This window comes from Humulus lupulus, chromosome 4, assembly GCF_963169125.1.
Source record: "Humulus lupulus chromosome 4, drHumLupu1.1, whole genome shotgun sequence".
In the NCBI taxonomy this organism is placed as follows: Eukaryota; Viridiplantae; Streptophyta; class Magnoliopsida; order Rosales; family Cannabaceae; genus Humulus; species Humulus lupulus.
Window position 1 is genome coordinate 179,403,990 of NC_084796.1, and position 22,021 is coordinate 179,426,010.

The 22,021-nt window shown below is 33.3% G+C and overlaps 1 protein-coding gene across 1 annotated transcript; it reads left to right on the forward strand.

The window, feature by feature from the left end:
• Positions 1–12,168: 12,168 nt before the first annotated feature.
• Positions 12,169–19,692, forward strand: LOC133832708 (protein FAR1-RELATED SEQUENCE 5-like). The gene is made up of 7 exons (XM_062263019.1): positions 12,169–12,502; positions 13,484–13,557; positions 16,840–18,996; positions 19,095–19,187; positions 19,269–19,376; positions 19,475–19,540; positions 19,639–19,692. Exons 1-7 carry the CDS (start codon positions 12,169–12,171, stop codon positions 19,690–19,692), a joined length of 2,886 nt encoding a protein of 961 aa, XP_062119003.1.
• Positions 19,693–22,021: the final 2,329 nt, after the last annotated feature.

Genomic DNA, 22,021 nt, shown 5'->3' on the forward strand with positions numbered 1-22,021 from the left:
AAGGAGAAACCTTCAAACTCTGAGGAGAAATCCAAGGAGAGAAAGAAGAACAATAATAAGAACAAAGGAAAGCGCAAAAAGTCTAATAAAGGCAAGAAGGCACAAAAAGCCAAGGAGAACAAAAATGACAACAACTCTAAGAAGAAAGAACCAAAAGGAAAATGTTTCCACTGTGGAGTTGAAGGTCACTGGAAGAGAAACTCCAGGAAGTATCTCTCTGAATTGAAAAAGAAGGGTAAATATGATTTGCTTGTACTTGAAACTTGAGTAGTGGAAGACGATATGTCATCTTGGGTTTTAGATTCAGGAGCCACTAACCATGTTTGTTCTTCCATGCAGATACTTGAGTCATCAATGGAGCTGGCAGATGGCGAGGTGACCATGTGAGTTAGAAGTGGAGCGCTCGTTTCAACAAGAGTAAAGGGAACAATCCATTTAAATTTTGGGAACAATTATTTAGTTTTGAACAATGTTTATTTTATTCATGGATTTTCTAGAAACTTAGTTTCTTTATCTATGTTGCATGAAAAAAAATTTATATTTCTTTTAATAATAATGCGATTGTTATTTCAAAGAATGGTTTCATAATATGTCAAACAGAACATAATAACATACTGTATATGCTCAAACCAAATTAACAAACGCTCGATAATTTAGAATTGTTTAAAGTAGGAAAACTGCATGGTAACAAAAGACAAAAAATTTCAAACGAAGATGACACATATCTTTGGGATCTTAGACTTGGTCATATAGGTCTAGATAGGATAAACCGGTTAACAAAAGATGGACCTTTGAGAGAACTAAGAGTTGGAACTCTTCTGGTTTGTGAATCTTGTCTAGAAGGAAAAATGACCAAATGTCCTTTCTCAGTGTAAGGAAATAAAGCCAAAGAATCTTTAGAGCTTGTACACAGCAATGTCTGAGGTCCAATAAATGTACAAGCAAGATGTGGGTATGAGTATTTCGTCAATTTTATTACAATTACTCAAGATATGGTCATAGTTACCTAATGCTTAGGAAATCTGAAACCTTTGGTAAGTTTCAAGAATTTAAAGCTGAGGTTGGGAAGCAGTTAGTTAAGAATCTAAAGACACTTCGATCTGATTGAGGTGGAGAATATTTTCATTTAGAATTCAAAGATTTCTTGCTGGTGCAAGGTATTCTATCCCAACTCATAGCACCAAGAATGCCACAACAAAATGGTGTTTCTGAAAGAAGAAATAGGACCTTGTTGGACATGGTCAGGTCTATGTTAAGCTACTCTTCACTTCCTATCTCATTATGGGGATATGCACTTCAACCAGCGATGTACATTTTGAATGTAGTCCCATCGAAGACCATTAGCCAAACGCCACCGGAATTGTGGAATGGAAACAAACCTAGTTTGCACCATTTCTGCATTTGGGGTTTTCCTACTCATGTTCTTAGACCTAAATCAGGGAAACTTGAATCAAGGTCGGAAGTGTGCATTTTTGTTGGCTATGCTCCATAAACAAGAGGTCGTTATTTCTATAGTCCCAAGGATCAAAAGGTATTTGTTTCAACAAATGCGACCTTCCTTGAACATGACTATATGAATAACTATAAACCTCGGAGCAAGGTAGTATTAGAGGAACTCACAGCTGATAAGATTCCATCACAATCATCTTCATCATTAAATGATAAATGACAAACTGAGGAAAACATGATTCATAAAAAGGAAACCTCAGTTCAACGTTGTAGTGGGAGGATTGTGAGACAACATGTTCGCTACTAACATGACGCACATGTCCTTGTTTCTGATACACACAAAAATGATCCATTAAACTTTAAAGAGGCAATGGATAATCCTGAAAAGGAGAAATGGAAAGAATCCATGAACCAAGTATCCTCTGATCCATAGCGACTGCCAATGATTATGAGATATGGAAAATGGACATAAAGACAACAATTCTGAATGGCTATCTTGATGAAAGTATCCATATGGTACAACCAGCAGGGTTCATAACAAAAGAGGAAGATCAAAAGGTGTGCAAGTTGTTGACATCCATTTATGGATTAAAACAAACATCTAGATCTTGGAATATCACTTTTGATGAAAAAGTTAATACATATGGCTTCAAAAAGAATGTCGACGAAGCATGTGTGTATTAATACATCAAAGGAAAAGTGGTGGTCTTCATAGTTCCTTACGTTGATGACATTTTTCTCATTGGGAACAATGTAGAGACATTGTCAATCGTAAAGAAGTGGTCAGCTAAAAAGTTCCAAATGAAAGATTTTGCTGAGGTGAGCTATGTTCTAGGAATCCAAATCCTAATGGATAGGAAGAACAAGCTCTTGGCACTATCTCAGGCTAATTATATAGATAAGGTGCTTGAAAGATTCTCTATGGAGAATTCCAAGAAAGGTCAATTGTCGACCAGACATGGAATTGCTCTCTCCAAGGAACAATATCCCAAGATACCTCAGGAGGAAGAGGATATGAGAATGTATCTCTATGCTTCAGCAGTTGGGAGTCTGATGTATGCTATGTTGTGTACTAGGCCCAGCATATGTTATACAATTGAGATTGTAACTCATTATCAATCAAACCCTGGTTTGGAACACTGGATTGCAGTAAAGCACATTCTCAAGTATCTTCGGAGAACGAGATACTATATGATAGTATATTTAGGGGGTGAGCTAAACCCTACTAGATACACTGATTCTAATTTCTAATAAGACAAAGACAATCAAAAATCGACATCTGGGTCAGTGTTCACTCTTGGTGGAGGAGCTGTTTTCTAGAAAAGCATTAAGCAATCCAGCATAGTTGTTTCAACCATAGAAGTTGAATACATGGTGGCTTTTATAGCATCCAAGGAGGCGGTTTGGTTGAGGAAGTTCTACACTAATCTGGAAGTTGTTCTAGATATGGATAAACCATTAATCTTGTACTGTGACAATAGTGGGGCAATAGCTAATTCCAAAGAACCTAGAAGCCACAAGAGAGGGAAGCATATAGAAAGGAAATACCATATGGTAAGAGAGATTGTACACCGAGGTGATGTGACTGTTATGAAGATAGCGTCGGAATAGAACCTGGTTGACCCGTTATGCAAGACGCTTCCTGCAAAGTCGTTCATGGGTCACGTGCACAATATGGGAACAAGGGAGATGCCTCACTTGCTTTAAGGGCAAATGGGAGATTTAGAGGATTAATGCCCTAAAAGCATGTAAAGACATTTTATTAGTTTTAAATAAAAGTACAATTTTATTATATTTGAATGTTATAATTATTGTTTGAATTAATTATATAATAATATCAAGAAAATTCCCTATTCATCCATGAGAATATGATCTTGTATTAGTACGAGAGAATTAAGATCATATATAATGAATAAAATAGTCAGTAGCATATTAATGTAAGGAATATTTAATGAATGGTTACTAATACGGTTCGCTAAGCATATGATATGCAAGTAATCTAGAATAGGATTGCTGATGTGGATAGACATCTTAGTAAATGTGTTGTGTATAATATAGATTATATATGACAAGACCGATGAGAATTAATTATCTTTATAAACTTACTATTTGACATAAAGATTTAATTCTTGTCATAATAGATGATCATTTGTAGATCAGTCTAAATCCTGAGTATTCATGAACTCTCGTTTATGTTTATTGGATCTTTTGATTCACTCGTTAAGGTCTCTTAGAATAATGAGTCTAATGACTTTTGTTTTGGAGATTCATAATCATAGATGGCTAGGAACATGAATTACAATAATGGAATCCATGCTTTCCTAATGAATCGAATATTGGTTCCCTTAAGAGTTGATTCTGGAACTAAATAGTTATTGAGCTAGAATCTATAATTATATTATAGATTAATTATTCACTAGTGAACTAATAGTACTTAAGGATCAAGAGGTAATTAGAAAGGAAAAATGGTAATTTTGACCAGCTCTAACTAACGAACCAATAATGGTGGACAACACTACATATATTGATTATATCAATGGACTACTAGAGAAAACTCTATAAATGTAATTCTATAAATACTTAGAGTGCAATTCCATATTTATAGTGGAGTAATCATGGAATTAATAAATAAGAGAATTAGATTAAAGAGTTTAATTAATAATCTTGTTTATTGGAGCTTTGTATTATAAGTCTATGGTCCCCAGATCACCTCTATCATACACTGTCAAGAGTAAGGATGTCAAAAGAAAGATTTGTAAAGAGAAATGACTAAATTGCAAAGGAATTAATTTTCTATGGCAAGGAAATAATTATTTGATATAATGGGTAATTTATTAATTGTGAATTAATTAATTAATTAACTATATAGTCTTTATTTAGAAAAGCTATAGGTTAAATTTAATATTAATCTTGTTTGGATTAATATAAAGAAAGAGAATAATAAATATCTTATCTATAATATGATATTTATTTATTTAATTTAAAACTGATATTTTAAGATAAAGTTAATTTTGAATTAACTAATATTTATGTTGGGATAAATATCTTGTCTTAAAAGTTTATTAAATAAACAAATGAGAAAATTAGGGCGATACACTCTGTACAATACAGTGTGTAGCACCTAGCATCAGGGATTTTTATCCTTGGGATTTGAATTTTGAATTTCAAATAACTTTGTTTAATTAGTTATTTAATTATTTTTTTCAAATATGATTTAAATAAACAATTTAATGAAAATATCTAATCAGTTTTTAATTTGAATTAAATAAAGATTATTTAATTAGATTAAATATCTTTATAAGTCTGATAGTACGTAACTTTCAGAATAAGACTCATTATTTTGAATAATAAAAATACAGACTCTCTCTCTAAAGCGATAGTCTTCTCTAAACCTAAAAACTATTCTAAACCTTCTCTCTGTCAAAAACTCTCTAGATCTCATGTGTTGAGTACATCTAGGGAGTCAGATAAATCAACATTTTGAATCCTATGTGCCCACACACGTCCTTATGTGTTTGAGGATTTGTATAAGAGATTAGGGTGTGAGATCTCAGAACACTGGATAGGTAGATCGTTGATTTATACAAAAAGACTCAAGGACACTTGATAGGCTACAAGAGGTAATCTCTGATCTATTTGTATGTGACTTACTATTTAGATATGTGTATGATCCTGGCTGATATTAATATTTATTAAAATGGGTCCATATATTCCGCTACGTACCTTTCATTTGATCATTTAATACCAATATGCAGGTAGTGCCACCACTTTGTGTAATATTTTGTACTACCGCTACTTGTGTTATACGGATGTCAGGGCCACACCTCTGATGTAACGACCCAAAAATTACTAATAAGGCTTAAGGGCCTTGATTAGTGTGCTGGGAGGGCATAATTGGTTTAAGTGTGATTTAAATGATTAAATGCATGATTATGTGATAAGCATGCTTACATGATTATATGGATATATGAGATGCATGATTATGAGTATTAGAATGCATGTAGGCCCTCTTTAGATTATAAGGGCATATTTGTAATTTTGGCCCGTTGAGGGCATAAATGTAATTATTTGAGATAAATTGTTGAGACCACATTATTATGTGGATATATTTGTAGCTTGTGGCTCGAAGCAATTCTAGTGAGCAGTTTAGCGAAATAGTCACAGCGGGAGTTTATACCCGGCTTAGGGGAGCCTAGGGGTATTTCTTGGAACTTGGGAAAATATATTGGAGGTAATTAGGCATCGGGGAAAATAATTGGTGATTAATTAGATGATGTGATTTAAGTGTTAAATATTAGAAACACTTGAGGAGTTAGCGGGAATCGAGAACAAATGACCAAAATGCCCCTAGAATGACTAAAAGGCTTGGATTTAAATGGGAGGGTAAAATAGTCTTTTGCCTATTAGGAGATATACTTGTTATATCTGATGTTTTTAGTGGAAGTTGTAGAAAGTAATAGAAACAGGAGGAAAGAAAAGGAAAGGAAGAAAGTAGAGTATCAAACCTATCTATCTCTCTCTCTCTCTCGAATTGATGCTTCTCTCTCCATCTCTTGTGAATTTGAAGCTGGGAGGTTAGGCTAGGTCTTGGGGAATTTGATCCTTGGAAGTGGCTGAGAAGCTTAACTAGAAATAGTAGCTAATTAAGGTAAGGTTTAATGGTTTTAATTGAATTTTTTTTCTAGGTTTGTTGAGGTTGAATTTTGATTTTAGATTATGGATGGAAACTAAGGACTTGAGCTTGGGGAGTTGAAGAACTAAAGGCTGGAAGGGCATAGAAGGCAACTTAGGGTCGAATTCTCCCATTAAAGGTAACAATTTCTGGCTTTGAAGTTTTGAATTTCTGGGTTTTCTGGTTAAGTTCTTGAGCATCAAGCTCAATCTTTGTTTTTTGTGTTTGATGGTGCATGTGACCAAGTTTGATGTTGTTGAGCCATGTTGGATGAGATGTAATGGATGGTAGGCTTAATTTGAAGTGTGGTAGAGGTTTAGAGGGGATTTATGGATCTTTGGCTCGGGAAAAATTCGAAGGAAAAACTCAGAGGGTTGCTGGTGCTGCTTGTAGCGCTGTAGCGCTAGCATTAGAGCGCTACAGCGCTATGCCTGTTTTCCTGGGGGGCGTTTGTCTCTGCTTGTAGTGATGTAGCACCCACCTTGTGGCGCTGTAGCGCTACCCTGCCTCCAAAAATGGGTTTTGGGTATTTTTCTTAGAGTTTTTGTTTGGAGGCTTGGGGGTCGATTCCACCACCTTGTTTGGTGGAATTGGGCTTCCCGGGAGCTTAGGATTGGTCTCGAGGTTGGGTTACGGAATTGAGATTTAATGATGGTTCTACCTTACGGTTGTGACAAGGTGTGCGCTAGGGCTCAGACAGGATCTTGCTCGGGGGTCGTTTTCATTAACCAAAGCAATCATAATCAAAGGTAAGAATCTGCACCTGGTTATGTGGTTATGTTGGGACTAAGAGCTCCCTAAACTTGTATGTGATGTCATAAGATGGTATTATGCCATGGGGACATGTGATAAACGGCCTAAGAGTGTCGGAGTCACTATTTGTGCACAGGGCGCGACTCGGCCACTGGTAGCTGAGGTTATGTATATAATCACTGAGCTCGGCCTAAGCGAGCCAGAGTCAGTAGGACAATCAGAGGGTGCGGCCTAAGGGTGTCGACCCTGGATATTGTTTTATATCTTTATTGCTATGAATCTAAGTATTATGACATGTTTATTATTTGGATGATTGATTATTGGTTTGCAGATTGATATCGTTGATGATGTGAGCAATGTGACTTGCTGAGTATCTGTTTGGTGACCTGTGAATTATCTGACTGTTAATTGTCTCTTGTGTTATGCATTATAGTTTTCTTGCTTGGCCTTGGTTGACGGGTGCTACATGGTGCAGGTAAAGGCAAGGGCAAGGTGGACAAGTCTTAAGTTGGAGAGCTCTGGGGCTGAATGTACATAGTTAGCTGATCGGCCGCCACGACCGAGGTATGATACAGGGACAGGAGAACCTAAAGTGCTTATTTTTCCATTAGAGTGGCTTGTGATTGTACATAAACTTGAAACTTTTGTAAACTGTCCCTTAAAACCTGTTTTGGGATCACATGTATTAAACGTTTATTTTAATGAGAAATTTCTTAGTTTTGGCCAAAATCTTTTAACCCTAACCTTTAGGGTCACATTTTCAACTATATGACTTGATTAGCAAGTCTTGCACCTTTATAAACACACAGTGTAGCGACCTTGGTTATCAAGGTTGTTACATCTGACCTCTTCAATCTGGTACATTTCGTACCGATACGTATGCCTCGTACATGATGGTTTTTCTCACATTTCCAAGGTATGCCTTTGCTCCAAGTTTCTTTATATATTGCTAAGTGTAGGAAAGCTTGTGAGTTATCAAGAACATCATGCTCAATCTTTTTCATTAATTATGACCTGACACCAAATACTTGTTGGGCCTTTCCTAGTTTTCCTCATGCATATAGTCAAGAGGCTTTGGATTTTGCATTTTTGGAGAAGTCGCGGTGAGGTTGTGCCTCGCAGGTGGCACCTCTTAAGGAAGCGAAGTAGGGCCTCTTCAACGAGGCACGGGTTGCATGTGATGTGACAAAGTACCTCACGGGCTTGTCCATGCTATATGAGGCCCTCATCATTAAGTGCCTTGTCATCAGGTGCCTCGCCCTCTTTCACATGGCCCTTATGTCAAGGCCTCACACAGGCCGTTCGGGCAGGTAGACCCTTGCATAGCGAGGCCCTTTTCTCCAAGCGCCTCGCACTTTTAGCAAGACACCTTCAGCATTCAGCTCTATGCACGGCGGCTATTTAATCCTTGTGCCTCGGCCCTTTAAGTAGGTCGATCCTTGCAAACTGAGGCCCTCTTTCACGTGGACCTTATGTCAAGGTCTTCGAATGGGTGTGGCCTCGCATAGTGATATGCTCAGGCAGATTGGGCCTTGTATAGCGAGGCCCTTGTATATTCAGATCTCATTAGATGGGTCCTCCGCATAGGTTAGGCCTCGCATAGCGAGGCCTTTGTTCCCTTGGGTCTTGCACCAGTACCACCTCAAGGCTACCTCAGCCTTGTGTTGCTCAGGGCTAGCCTCGCGTTGCGAGGCTCTCCTATGTGTGCAGCCCACTTGACCCCAAAGTCGCCTTAGGGTGTTCTTTTGAAGGTACTTCTCAAGGGAGAAATTTCCCCATTCACAACCTCCAAATGCTCCCAAACCTTTTGGCCATCCTTAGACACTTCAATGTATCACTTTAGATCAAACAACACAACTTTCAAATTCCTTCAACAAAAAGTCAATATCACATCTTCACTATGTGAAACCATTTAATTTTTTACACCTAGCTTATGTAATACCACTTGGACATTGTATTTTAACCAATCCTAATAGTCAATTCCAATCTTCAAGTGAAAGCTCCCCTTAGACAGATAGTTACTCCCAACTCCTAGGGAGAGAGATATTAGGGGAAGAAAATTTGAAAGCTCATCCTCTCAACATCTCCAACAGAAAGGATCCACATGAGTCAAGCTTAACGACATATTCTAAATGACTAGTCGTCAAGTACTTCATCAGCAAATCCATACTCAACACACAAACCCGGTACCCAATGATGGAAAATATGGTGTATGCCCTAGTTATCGTGATCGAAAACCTTCGGCCTTACTTTTATGCTCGTACCATCATTTCCCTATCAAAGTTTCCTCTACAAGAAATATTGCAAAATCCTGAGAACTCGAGAAGACTAACCAAATGGGTTGTGGACCTAAGTGGATTTAACGTAGAATTAAGCACAAACAACCATCAAGGCGCAAGTCTTCACTGAGTTTGTGGTCAAGTTCACTAGATAAATAGAGGATGAGAACTTCCCAAGCACTCTAGTACTAGCTTGGGAGTGTCTAGATAATAATGATATCCAGTCCCTTCATATGGATGGATCATTAAATGCCACCAAGGCCAGAGCAGGGGTGATACTTACTAACCCCCAAGGAACCACCTAGGTGCAAGCTGCCATTCAAGTTCACAACCACGAACAATAAGGCTGAATACAAGGCCATCCTCGCTGTGTTAAAAGTAGTTTCCTAAGTCAGAGGACAACATGTCCATATACATGCACAATGAGAACATGATTATGTATTTATATCGAGTCAAGAAATAATTGTCCCACTTCAAATGGTACGAGCTCATCCAAGTACAAAGAGAAGAAAATACCAAGGCTGACGCGTTGGCCTGCATAGCTTTGGGGTTTGATGAACTCCAGATAGACAACCCTCTAACTGTTCAACCTGAGTCGAACATCAAGACAGGGGAAGTCCTAACTATATGATCTCAAAGTAGTTGACCCCAATCAAATTATACCATCAGTCCATTGACCTACCCAATGATGGAAAATAAGTCCACTGTGTCAAGTATGTAGCTGCCCATTGTGTCATGTATCTAGTTGTCCGCTTTGTGATTAAAGATCATATACTCAATAAGAGAGGCTATGGGCAACCTCTCCTCAATTTCTTAAACATACAAGAAGCTAAGGAGGTTTTGGACTGTATCCACAAATGGGTTTGTGGAAACTACTCTTGGGGCTGAAGCCTTGACGAACTCCAGATAAACAACCTTATAATTTTTCAACCTGAGCCAAACATCAAGACAAGGGAAGTCCTAACTATAGGATCCCAGAGTAGTTGACCCCAATAAAATTATACCATGAGTCCATTGCCCTACCCGATGATGGAAAAGAAGTCCATTGTGTCAAGTATGTAGGTGCCCATTGTGTCATGTATCTAGTTGTTTGCTTTGTAATTAAAGATCATATACTCAATAAGAGAGGCTATGGGAAACCTCTCCTCAATTTCTTAAACATACAAGAAGCTAAGGAGGTTTTGAAATGTATCCACAAATGGGTTTGTGGAAACTACTCTTGGGGCTGAAGCCTTGATAAGAAAGCCCGCATAAAAGAATATTATTGGCCCATCATGGCAATTGATGCTATTAAGATCGTGCAGAGATGCAACTTATGCTGCTTCGCCCATATTCCATGACAAGCCGCTGAGAGACTCATGACAATCCACAACCTATGGCCCTTCGCCAAGTGAGGGACAGATCGCATCGAGCCCTTACCCATAGAAGAGAAGTGGAATACCCATGAAGTAATGAAAGAGAAGCAAAATACCACCATGTGATGAAGAGAGAAGTAGTGGCTTCCCTCGTGGAGCCCAATCTCACCAATTGCCTCCAAAACAAGAAGAGGAGAAGAAACAAGAGAGAGAGAAGGTTGCATGAGTTTTGCCATAGAGAAAAGAAAGTGTTGGATATTTTGAATGAAAAAGCAAATTGGATTGTTGTCCCACATTGCTTCGGAATAAAATTGTGCCTTAGGAAAATTCTATATATAGACCTTAGTGGTCTTAGTTTCTTTTACACCAAAAACTTATATTCATATATATATTTTGTCTTCCTTTGAAGATTAAAGATATATATATATTTTTAATATTGTTTTTCTCTTTTACTCTTTACAGTTCTTAGATCTTTCATTAGAGTGATAGAGTTCGGGCATATTTGGTTTGACGAAGTAATTGAGTTACTTGTCGTTCACCGTTGTATCCTAGGATATAGACGTCGAAACCTCGTAAAGGCGGCGAATCTGTTTTAAGGAAACTGTGTGTTACACAGGCCTCGGCTTTTAATTTTGTTCTTTATAATTATTGTGTAAATTAATTATACTTGCTATTTATATTAGAAGTTATTTATATTATATTATTTATAATTATAATATTGTTATATATATTATAATTTATTTATATTATATTATTTATAATTATAATATTGTTATATATATTATAAGTTATTTATATTGTATTATTTATAATTATAATATTATATTGTTATATATATTATAAGTTATTTATATTATATTATTTATAATTATAATATTGTTATATATATTATAAGTTATTTATATTGTATTATTTATAATTATAATATTTATGTATCTTTAATTTAGTAGATATAAATATTGTATTTATCATATTGCGTTTATTCAAGTATTATATAAGTTATGTTTTTCCTAGCGATGTATGTGATTTAAAATTTGTTCAAACAAGGGGAGGCAATAAGTATTTTATTACTGTTGTCGATGATAGCATGAAATATTGCTATGTGTATTTGCTAAAAAGCAAAGACGAGGCTATAGAGAAATTTGTTCTTTATAAGACCGAAGTTGAGAAACAACTTAACAAAAAGATTAAGGTGTTGAGAAGTGATCGAGGTGGTGAGTATGAATCACCATTTCCTGAATTCTGTGCAAAAAATGGAATCATCCATGAAACCACTACACCTTATTCTCCTCAGCAAAATGGTGTTGTTGAACGGAAAAATCGTACATTGAAAGAGATGATGAATACGATGTTGATTAGTTCTGGATTGCCTCAGAACATGTGGGGAGAAGCTATATTATCAGCTAATTATCTTTTAAATAAGATACCCTAAAAGAAAGAAGATAAGACCCCTTACGAGTTATGGAAAGGAACGAAACCTTCCTTCAAATACTTAAGAGTGTGGGGGTGTCTTGCCAAAGTGGTTGTACCTTTACCAAAAATGGTAAAAATAGGTCCAAAAACTATTGATTGCATTTTCATTGGTTATGCACATAATAGTAGTGCTTATCGGTTTTTGGTGTATGAGTCTAAAATATCTGACATACACAAAAACACGATAATGGAATCCAGAAATGCGTCGTTCTTTGAACACGTATTTCCTCTTAGATCAAAAGAGGATTCAAGTTCGTTGAAACGAACACATGAGACTATTGCTGAAAATAGTCAGGATCAAAGTCAAGAATGTGAGGATGAACCTAGACGTAGCAAAAGAATTAGAACAGAAAAATCTTTTGGTCCAGATTTTCTGACCTATTTGCTAGAAGGTGAACCTCAAAGCTTTGATGAAGCTGTGAACTCCACTGAAGACTCTTTATGGAAAGATGCTATTAATAGTGAGATTGAATCCATACTTCAAAATCACACCTGGGAGTTAGTAGATCTTCCTCCAGGATGTAAGCCTTTAGGGGCCAAATGGATTTTCAAAAGGAAAATGAAATCTGATGGTTCAATTGATAAGTACAAGGCACGACTTGTAATTAAAGGTTATAAGCAGCGTGAAGGCCTTGATTACTTTGACACTTATTCTCCTGTGACGAGAATAAATTCCATTAGGATGATACTTGCTATTGCTGCGTTACGCAATCTTGAAGTACATCAAATGGATGTGAAAACTGCTTTTCTAAATGGGGATTTAAATGAAGAAATTTATATGGAACAACCCGATGGGTTTTCCTCCCCAGGTCAAGAAAGAAAAGTATGTAAATTGGTGAAATCTTTATATGGTTTAAAGCAAGCACCAAAACAATGGCATGAGAAATTTGACCAAACTATGTTGGCAAATGGCTTCAAAATCAATGAATGCGATAAATGTATTTATGTTAAAGAAACAGATAATGACTATGTCATTTTGTGTCTTTACGTAGATGACATGCTCATTGTTGGAAGCAGTGATAAGATGATCAAATCTATCAAGAGTATGTTGAACTCGAAATTTGACATGAAAGATATGGGTCTTGCAGATGTCATTTTGGGGATTCAAATCTCAAGGACATCTGATAAGATCATTCTAAGTCAGTCACATTATGTGGACAAAATTCTTGAGAAATTCAACAAAGAAGATTCTGGTGTATCCAGAACCCCTATAGATTCGAGTCTACATTTGTTCAAGAACAAAGGGGAGAGTGTCTCTCAGGTAGAGTACTCTAGAATTATTGGAAGTCTAATGTACTTATTGAGTTGTACAAGATCTGATATAGCCTACGCAGTTAGTAAACTGAGTAGATACACGAGTAATCCAAGGTCTGACCACTAGAAAGGAATAACAAGAGTACTTAGGTACTTACGATTTACTCGTAGCTATGGGCTGCACTATACTAAATATCCAGCAGTACTTGAAGGGTATTGTGATGCTAATTGGATATCTGATATGAAAGACTCAAAGTCTACGAGTGAATATGTGTTTACACTCGGTGGTGCAGCTGTATCATGGAAATCTTCTAAACAAACGGTAATTGCTAGATCCACGATGGAATCTGAGTTTATTGCCTTAGACAAGTGTGGCGAAGAAGCTGAATGGCTTCGTCAATTTTTAGAAGATATTCCAAAATGGCCTAAACCAGTGCCAGCTATTGGCATACATTGCGATAGTCAATCTGCAATTGGTAGGGCACATAATAATATGTATAATGGTAAGTCTAGACATATACGTCGTAGACACAATTCCATTAGACAACTACTCTCAACTGGAGTTATCTCTATTGACTATGTGAAGTCAAAGGATAATATTGCGGATCCGCTAACCAAAGGGTTAAATAGAGAGTTGGTTGAAAAATCATCGAGGGGAATGGGTCTAAAGCCCATGAATGAATAAAGTCAATACAGTAGACACCCCACCTAGTTGACTGGAGATCCCAAGATCTAGGTTCAAAGGGACAACTAAAACTGTAAAGACTATGTTGGATCACTGTGGGGGTTATCCTCATTGTCCATTCCTATGATGAAATAGTGATAAACTGTAAGGAAAATGTTAAGCTATGCTTTTAATGATTTCTTATGCGTCGAAATGTCGAGCAGAGTAATACGGGTTACTCTTAATTAAGAAAATCACCTATGTGAGAGAGAAGATGGGCCGCTTCTATAGGGATTGAATAAGGACTCAATTCCTAGAATATCTCTTGCAGAACCAGGGAAATGTTCAGGGCCAAAACGAACATAATCTTGAGAACCAATATATGTCAGGAAGATTCCTGTGTGTGGTATATCATCGTTTACACGAACGGCAGAACAGTTCAAAGACATCGCGTCTACTGATCAGCCAGTAAAGTAAATATACTTACATAAGGGAAGGTTCAAAGGGTAACACCTACCTATCCTATGCAGGTTTCTACCATTGAACTCTATCACCCAGGTCTATTTCTTTTGTTGGTTTTTCTTGAGTCAGATTTTTCATTCATGTGGGGGATTGTTGGATATTTTGAATGAAAAAGCAAATTGAATTGTTGTCCCACATTGCTTGGGAATAAAATTGTGCCTTGGGAAAATTCTATATATAGACCTTAGTGGTCTTGGTTTCTTTTACACCAAAATCTTATATTCATATATATATTTTGTCTTCCTTTGAAGATTAAAGATATATATATATATACTTTTAATATTGTTTTTCTCTTTTACTCTTTAGAGTTCTTAGATCTTTCATTAGAGTGATAGAGTTCGGGCATATTTGGTTCGACGAAGTAATTGAGTTACTTATCGTTTATCGTTGTATCCTGGGAGATGGACGTCGAAACCTCGTAGAGGCGACGAATCTGTTTTAAGGAAACTGTGTGTTACACAGGCCTTGACTTTTAATTTTGTTCTTTATAATTATTGTGTAAATTAATTATAATTGCTATTTATATTATAAGTTATTTATATTATATTATTTGTAATTATAATATAGTTATATATATTATAAGTTATTTATATTGTATTATTTATAATTATAATATTTATGTATTTTTAATTTAGTAGATATAAATATTGTATTTATCATATTACGTTTATTTAAGTATTATATACGTTATGTTTTTCTTACAGAAAGAAAAGAGAGAAGAGCCAGTGCTTAGTGGATATCTAACATATTTTTAAAAGCTTACTCTTTTTACTTTGCTAAACCTTTTTATCAATGTTAAGAGACCCACTTTATTTTGTTGCTTGCTAATTGACATCATAGGAAAAAATAAGAAAGTTTTTCACGACATTTCTTGTCTAATATTGAAAACTTTTGAATTTTTACCACTTCAGTCAACACCTATGATCAACATAAATGGATGATCGGAATATTTTTTTTGTAACAGTAGTATAATAATGACCCACTCTAGAATTATTATTACCAGGACAAGCGAAAAAGGTGAATCCCCAACTCTTCTCTTTTTACTCTTCTTTCTTATAAAAGATTTATATGATAAAATTCGAGTTCAAACAAAATATTAAAAGAAAAACAAAACGCAAAAAGGGTTTCCGTATGCTAATTAAGATCGCAATTACATAATATGTTATTATCAACCCTAGCATGGATGAGGCTCTTCTGTCTAGAATTTGTGTACTATTGTGTGTCCACCAATGATTTTGTGACAAATCATTTAATGATTTCTCTAATAAAACTTAACACTCCTTTGCCGTTTGTTACTCTGTTACTTTTTGTCCAATTTTTTATTTCCTTTTTTTCTTTATTCATATAATAAATTACTTTTATTATAGCCACCACTCTTACTATTTTTGTTTATATGTCTTACTTTACTATTGTGTACTCTTATTCTATTTTTGTTGATATGTACATACACGTCTACATGTATTTGTAACTAATTCCATTTTTTTTTTCTTTCTTTTTTTAACTCAAGGATATATATAATATAATATAATATATATTATTGCAATATTTGAGTTTATTGATTTTTTGTTAATTACTCTTTTTTTGAACGTGTTGTTATATAACTTACTCAATTTTTTTTTATATTTACAATAGCTATTTCTTTTATATAAATATTATTATCATTTAATTAAACCAATTATTTTTTATTTCATTTCTTTTACAGTAGCTATTTCTTTTATAAAAATATTATTATCATTTCTTTCTTCATTTAATTAATTACTATACTACTGCCAACTGTCTTACTATTTTATTTATATGTACATATGCAATTGTACTACCAATTTATTTATTAAGCTATTTTTTTCCAGGCTTTGAAGAACACATTTTTTTTCCCACGGTAAGTTCTCCAGTTTTTTGAGTATAAATATATGACTCTATATGTATATGCTATACATCCTAATTTTGTTTCCATTACTTTCTGCATTTTTTTGTTTCACTTTTATTTCATTGATGGACACAAACAATATATATATGACATATTTATATATATAAAAATAATTATAATTGTAGCTTATATAGTTTTGAGTTAAGTTTTTTTTAGTTTCAGATTTAAGTGATATCTCTTCTATATTCATGTGTATTATATTAGTACTTAAATCAATATAAACGATATTTATATATGTATTTAAAAACTTAATGAATACAATTTTTTATTTTTTTTATTGAGAATAATACAATTTTGATACATAATCATATTACTTACAGGAATTAGCACTCTCAAAAGACAACAATAGTTAATTGAAATAGAGTCAAATACGGTTTTCATCTACGGGTATGGTTTTGCATTCTTTGTTATTTTGTTTGAATATTATTTGACTGCTTTGAGAATGTATCATTTATTTTTCAACATACTTATATTTGCATATTATTTTATTAAAGATTATGGAATGTCATAATCTAGAAGAGTATCGGTCATGTCGAAAGTTAGACTTTGAAAGTACAAAAAATATTGAAGCTAAGGAAAGAATAGAGATAATTCATTCTAAAATTTTAGATGAAGAAATACCAAAAATTGATATGGAATTTGGAAGTGAAGAAGAAGCATATAATTTTTACAATTCCTATGCTTTTAAGGTTGGATTTAGTATTCGTAGAAGTAAAGGACAAAAAGATCAAGATGGTAGAATGATAGATAGAATGTTTTGTTGTTCTTGTGAAGGATACCGCAGAAGAGATAGACGAGATATGAATGTAAAGTATCATAGAGCTGAGACAAGATTTGGGTGTTTAGCGAGAATGAAAGTTACTTCTCGTCAAACTGATAATTATCGTGTAATTGAGTTTGTTGCAGAACATACTCATGTAACATCGAGTCCTAATAAGAGTCATTTGCATAGATCACATAGAAGAGTGACTGCTGCTCAGGCAGCTGAAATCGATATGGCTGACCGTTCAGGGATCGCTCCAAAAGAAAGTTGTGAATTAATGGCAAGGAGAGCCGGTGGACGAGAAAATCTTGGTATGATTCCACTTGATTATAAGAATTATTTACGGACTAAACGGATGATCCAAATGAGCCTAGGAGAAACAGGTGGTGTTTTAGAATATCTTCAGCGCATGCAATCAAAGGATCCAAAAAAAATTTATGCTATACAAGTTGATGTAGATGATTTAATAACCAATATTTTTTGGGCGGATGCTGCTATGATAACATCGTACTTTCATTTCGGTGATGTTATTAGTTTTGATACTACATATCGGAAAAACCAAGAAGGAAGACCTTTTGCTATGTTTCTTGGAGTAAATAATCATAAACAAACAACTGTTTTTGGGACTGCACTCTTATATGATGAAACTGCTGAAACATTTATGTGGTTATTTGATACTTTTGCCACAGCAATGTCTGGGAAGAAGCCAAAGACAATTCTTACTGATCAAGATGCCGCTATGGCTAAAGCATTATCTTCACAATGGCCAGAAACATATCATCGCTTGTGTATTTGGCACATATATCAAAATGCGGCAAAACATCTTAACAATGTGTTTGAGAAGTTTAGAGAAATTTCAAAAGAATTCAATAACTGCATATATGATTATGATGAAGAAAGCGAATTTATCGAAGCATGGAATAATATGCTTATCAAATATGATCTTGAGGGAAATGATTGGTTGAAACAGATGTATGACTTACGAGAGAAATGGGCTTTGGTTTATGGTAGAGAGACATTTTGTGCTGATATGACGACTACCCAAAGAAGTGAGAGTATGAACAATGCAATAAAAGGTTTTGTCAGTTATAAACAGAATCTTTTACGATTTTTTGAAAATTTTGAAAGATTGCTTGATTATCGTCGCTATGAGGAGTTACAAGCTGATTTCAAAGCGACCCAAAGAAAAGTAAAATTGTCATTTGAGGTTGAAATTTTGAAGCATGCATCAAGTTTTTATACACCAGCAGTGTTAAACATGTTTCAAACTCAGGTTTGTGAGAGTTATGATTGTGTTATTACTTTATTCGATGAGAATGAGACATTGTTTAAGTACAAAATTTTCCCTAAGAAAAGGCATCTTCATCATATTGTTGAATACGATTCAGCTGATGACACAGTGACATGCTCTTGCAAGAAGTTTCAATTCACAGGTATTTTGTGCTCGCATGCTCTTAAAGTTTTTTCTGAAAAAAATATATTGAAAATTCCTTCTCGATATATTTTGAAAAGATGGACAATTAAGGCAAAGGTGAGAGATGAATTGGATAATTGTGCAGCAAATGACCATAGTGAAGATCCTAAAATTGCTATGGTGAATTGTTATCAAGAGTTGTGTAGATTATTTCAAACTTGTGTTGTAACAAAGGCATCAAAGAGTGAGAAAGCATACAATTATGCTAAGAGTGGTCTAAGAAAGATTGTGGAAGAGATTGACGATCCATCAGATGACCAAATTATACATAGCTATGCCGAGAATCAATATTCCAGCAGAGAGATGAATAATATTAAAGGAATCAAGACAAAAGGAAAGGTTCGTGGTAAATCTAGCAGGCCAAAAGGAGCTCTTGAAAAAGCTAGAAAGAAGAAAAAAGTTGAGCGCAATAAGGTTGCTTCACATCAGATATTATATATTATATCTACATTTCATAGTAATTTAAAATATTATGTCTCTATAATTTAATTATTTATGTTATGCTTTTTTAGAACGAAGAATCAAGTGGAAGTGGAAAGAAATTTAATCAAAATACCTTTGATGGTCCATATCAACATGATCCATTCATTTTTGGTGCAGCACAAGTATGTAACTATTTTTTTATTATTTAATATCTAATTTTTATGCCAATTATTGTTTTAATTGACGTAAGATTCTTTGTTTAGGCTTCATCTCTTTTTGGTAGAGATAGACAACTTCATTTTGAAGTCCCTCTGGCTCAACAACCATTGCAAAATTCAGAGTTACGTATATCTCGACTTAATCTTAACCAAGTACGTATATTATTTATTTATTTAAAAGATATATATATATATATAATTCTTCTTATTAATATAATGTTTTGAGAGAATAACACGTTATTATTTTGTAGCATGAAAGTCAAAGTGCTTACACTAATCTAAATAACAATATGAGTATGATGGAATTGCTACAACAGGTACATTTGTATTTCATACTTTATTTACTGAATAAATATATATTTATCTTATACATATCTAATCTATTAATTATGTTTGTCTATTTTATGATCTCCAGACTCATTCCTTTCATACAAGCTTGGAACTTCCTCAAAATCCATCAAACTCTTGAAGGAAGACACTTATATTAAAAGTTGAAGATAGATGCTCGTAGTAAAATAACTAAATCACTTTTTATGCAAAGATTTTATTGACAATTCTTAAACATGTTATTATTTAAGTTTTGATTAATTTCACTCCTTATTTCTTTTTTATTTTTCTATAGTAATCTTTATGATATTTTCACAACTACTCTTTTAAATACTATTATTGGCTTTTTTTTTTTTTTTACAAAACTACTGCTGTAGGCTTTTGTGTCTACATTTTAGCACTAAAAAAAAGCCATAAAAATATTTTTACCACAAAATTATGGTATAAAAGAAAAAAAAAATAGAATTAGTTTAATTAAATGACAATAACATTTATATAAAAAAAAAAGAGTCACGGTCTATATAAAAGAAATGAAATAATAATTGGTTTAATTAAATGATAATAATATTTATATAAAAGAAATAGCTATTGTAAATATAAAAAAAAATTGAGTAAGTTATATAACAACACGTTAAAAAAAAGAGTAATTAACAAAAAATCAATAACTCAAATATTGTAATAATATATATTATATTATATTATATATATCCTTGAGTTAAAAAAAGAAAGAAAAACAAAAATGGAATTAGTTACAAATACATGTAGAGGTGTATGTACATATCAATAGAATAAGAGTACACAATAATAAAGTAAGACATATAAACAAAAATAGTAAAAGTGGTGGCTGTAGTAAAAGTAATTTATTATATGAATAAAGAAAAAAAGGAAATAAAAAATTGGACAAAAAGTAACGGAGTAACAAACGGCAAAAGAGTGTTAAGTTTTATTAGAGAAATCATTAAATGATTTGTCACAAAATGATTGGTGGACACAGAATAGTACACAAATTCTAGACAGAGGATCCTCATCCCCCTAGTATATGTATTAGGTGGAAGATCCATAATGTGATTTGGCACTTGGTCCAAACACTTTCAACTACAAGCCTCAAGACTAAGTTTCACTCCACCAGTTGAACACATGATTAGAACGTAATTTTTTCTCAAGTTATGCACTACTCCATGACTAAATGCAATCAACCACGATTGAATATCAATATCTAATTATTAATTTTTCTTTGGAATAACGGCATTTAAGGTCTTTTAATGGCATTATTTAAGGAAGACTGTGCTTCACTATAGGGTATGAATTGTCCTGTTTTCGTATAAATTCCTCGTATTCAAAAGTTATATCTTATAATGGAAGAGTCTTTGTTATGACTTTATATTTACTATTACAGTTTAGTTTAAAAGCAAAAAACACAAATAGTTACTGTTTAGGTATTACAATTTTAAATAATAAAAAAAACTTTAAATATATATTTTTTATTCTTAGTAAAAGTAATAAAAATAAAATAGAAAATTTATCATACAATATAAAATCTCATTCAAACTCTAATAAAAAAGATTTCTTATTTTTTTTAAAGAGTTTCTTAGAGTAGGAAATAAATATTTACTTTCTAAAAAAAGAGTTTTTAAATTTGTAATAATTTTTTAAAGTTTATTTAAACAATTAAACGTAAAATTTCAAATTTATTCAGAATAGTAGTCAATCTCATATAGGATTCACACAGTATAGAATTGGCAGGGAGTGCTCTTCCGTCCTTATTCTAGTTAACAATTTTAATCTAATCCTTGCTTCTTCCTGGTCAAGGCTAGGTGGGGAATTCCACACGCTCTCATTTATTTAAAAAATAAATATTAAACTAAAATTAAAAAAATAGTAAATTACATAAAAATTAAAATATTATATAATATTTATAATTTAAAATACAAAATATTATCCTAAATAAAATTTAAAATCTTTAAAAAATTAATAATATACTACAATAACACATAAAAGAATCTGAAATACATAAAAAATATTTATAAAATTTTAATGAACTCTTTCGAGGTTGGAAGTGATTATGAATATACAATATTAACAATGAAAAATTACTTTTACTAATATACAACATAAAAGTGATTAAATGTTTTTTTAATCACAGCTAAAATTATTTATGATTAAAAAAGTAAAATTTAGTTACAAGTTATCACTAAGTTTCAGTCATAACTTATTATACATAATAATAACGTTTTTTTTACTAAAATTTATTTAATTAGTTAAAACAATATACTTTTTATGATTAATAGTTTCACGTAAACTTTTTAGTAGCATATTTATGATGATATATTTCTATTTAGTTACAAAAATTTTAATTTTAGGTGCTGCACCTAAAACTAAGAATTTTATTGTATAATTTCATTTTCTTAAATTTCAATCAAGTGGTCATATTGTAGTAAAACTTCAAAAAATAACCTTATTCATAAACAAAT

Excerpts from the sequence above, each read along its gene's own strand:
- LOC133832708 (XM_062263019.1), top strand. The coding sequence starts at position 12,169 with ATGGAATCCAGAAATGCGTCGTTCTTTGAACACGTATTTCCTCTTAGA. Across the intron at positions 12,503-13,483 it reads AGTAGATCTTCCTCCAGGAT|ACTCAAAGTCTACGAGTGAA; the intron begins GTAAGCCTTTAG and ends CTGATATGAAAG. Across the intron at positions 19,377-19,474 it reads CTCGACTTAATCTTAACCAA|CATGAAAGTCAAAGTGCTTA; the intron begins GTACGTATATTA and ends ATTATTTTGTAG.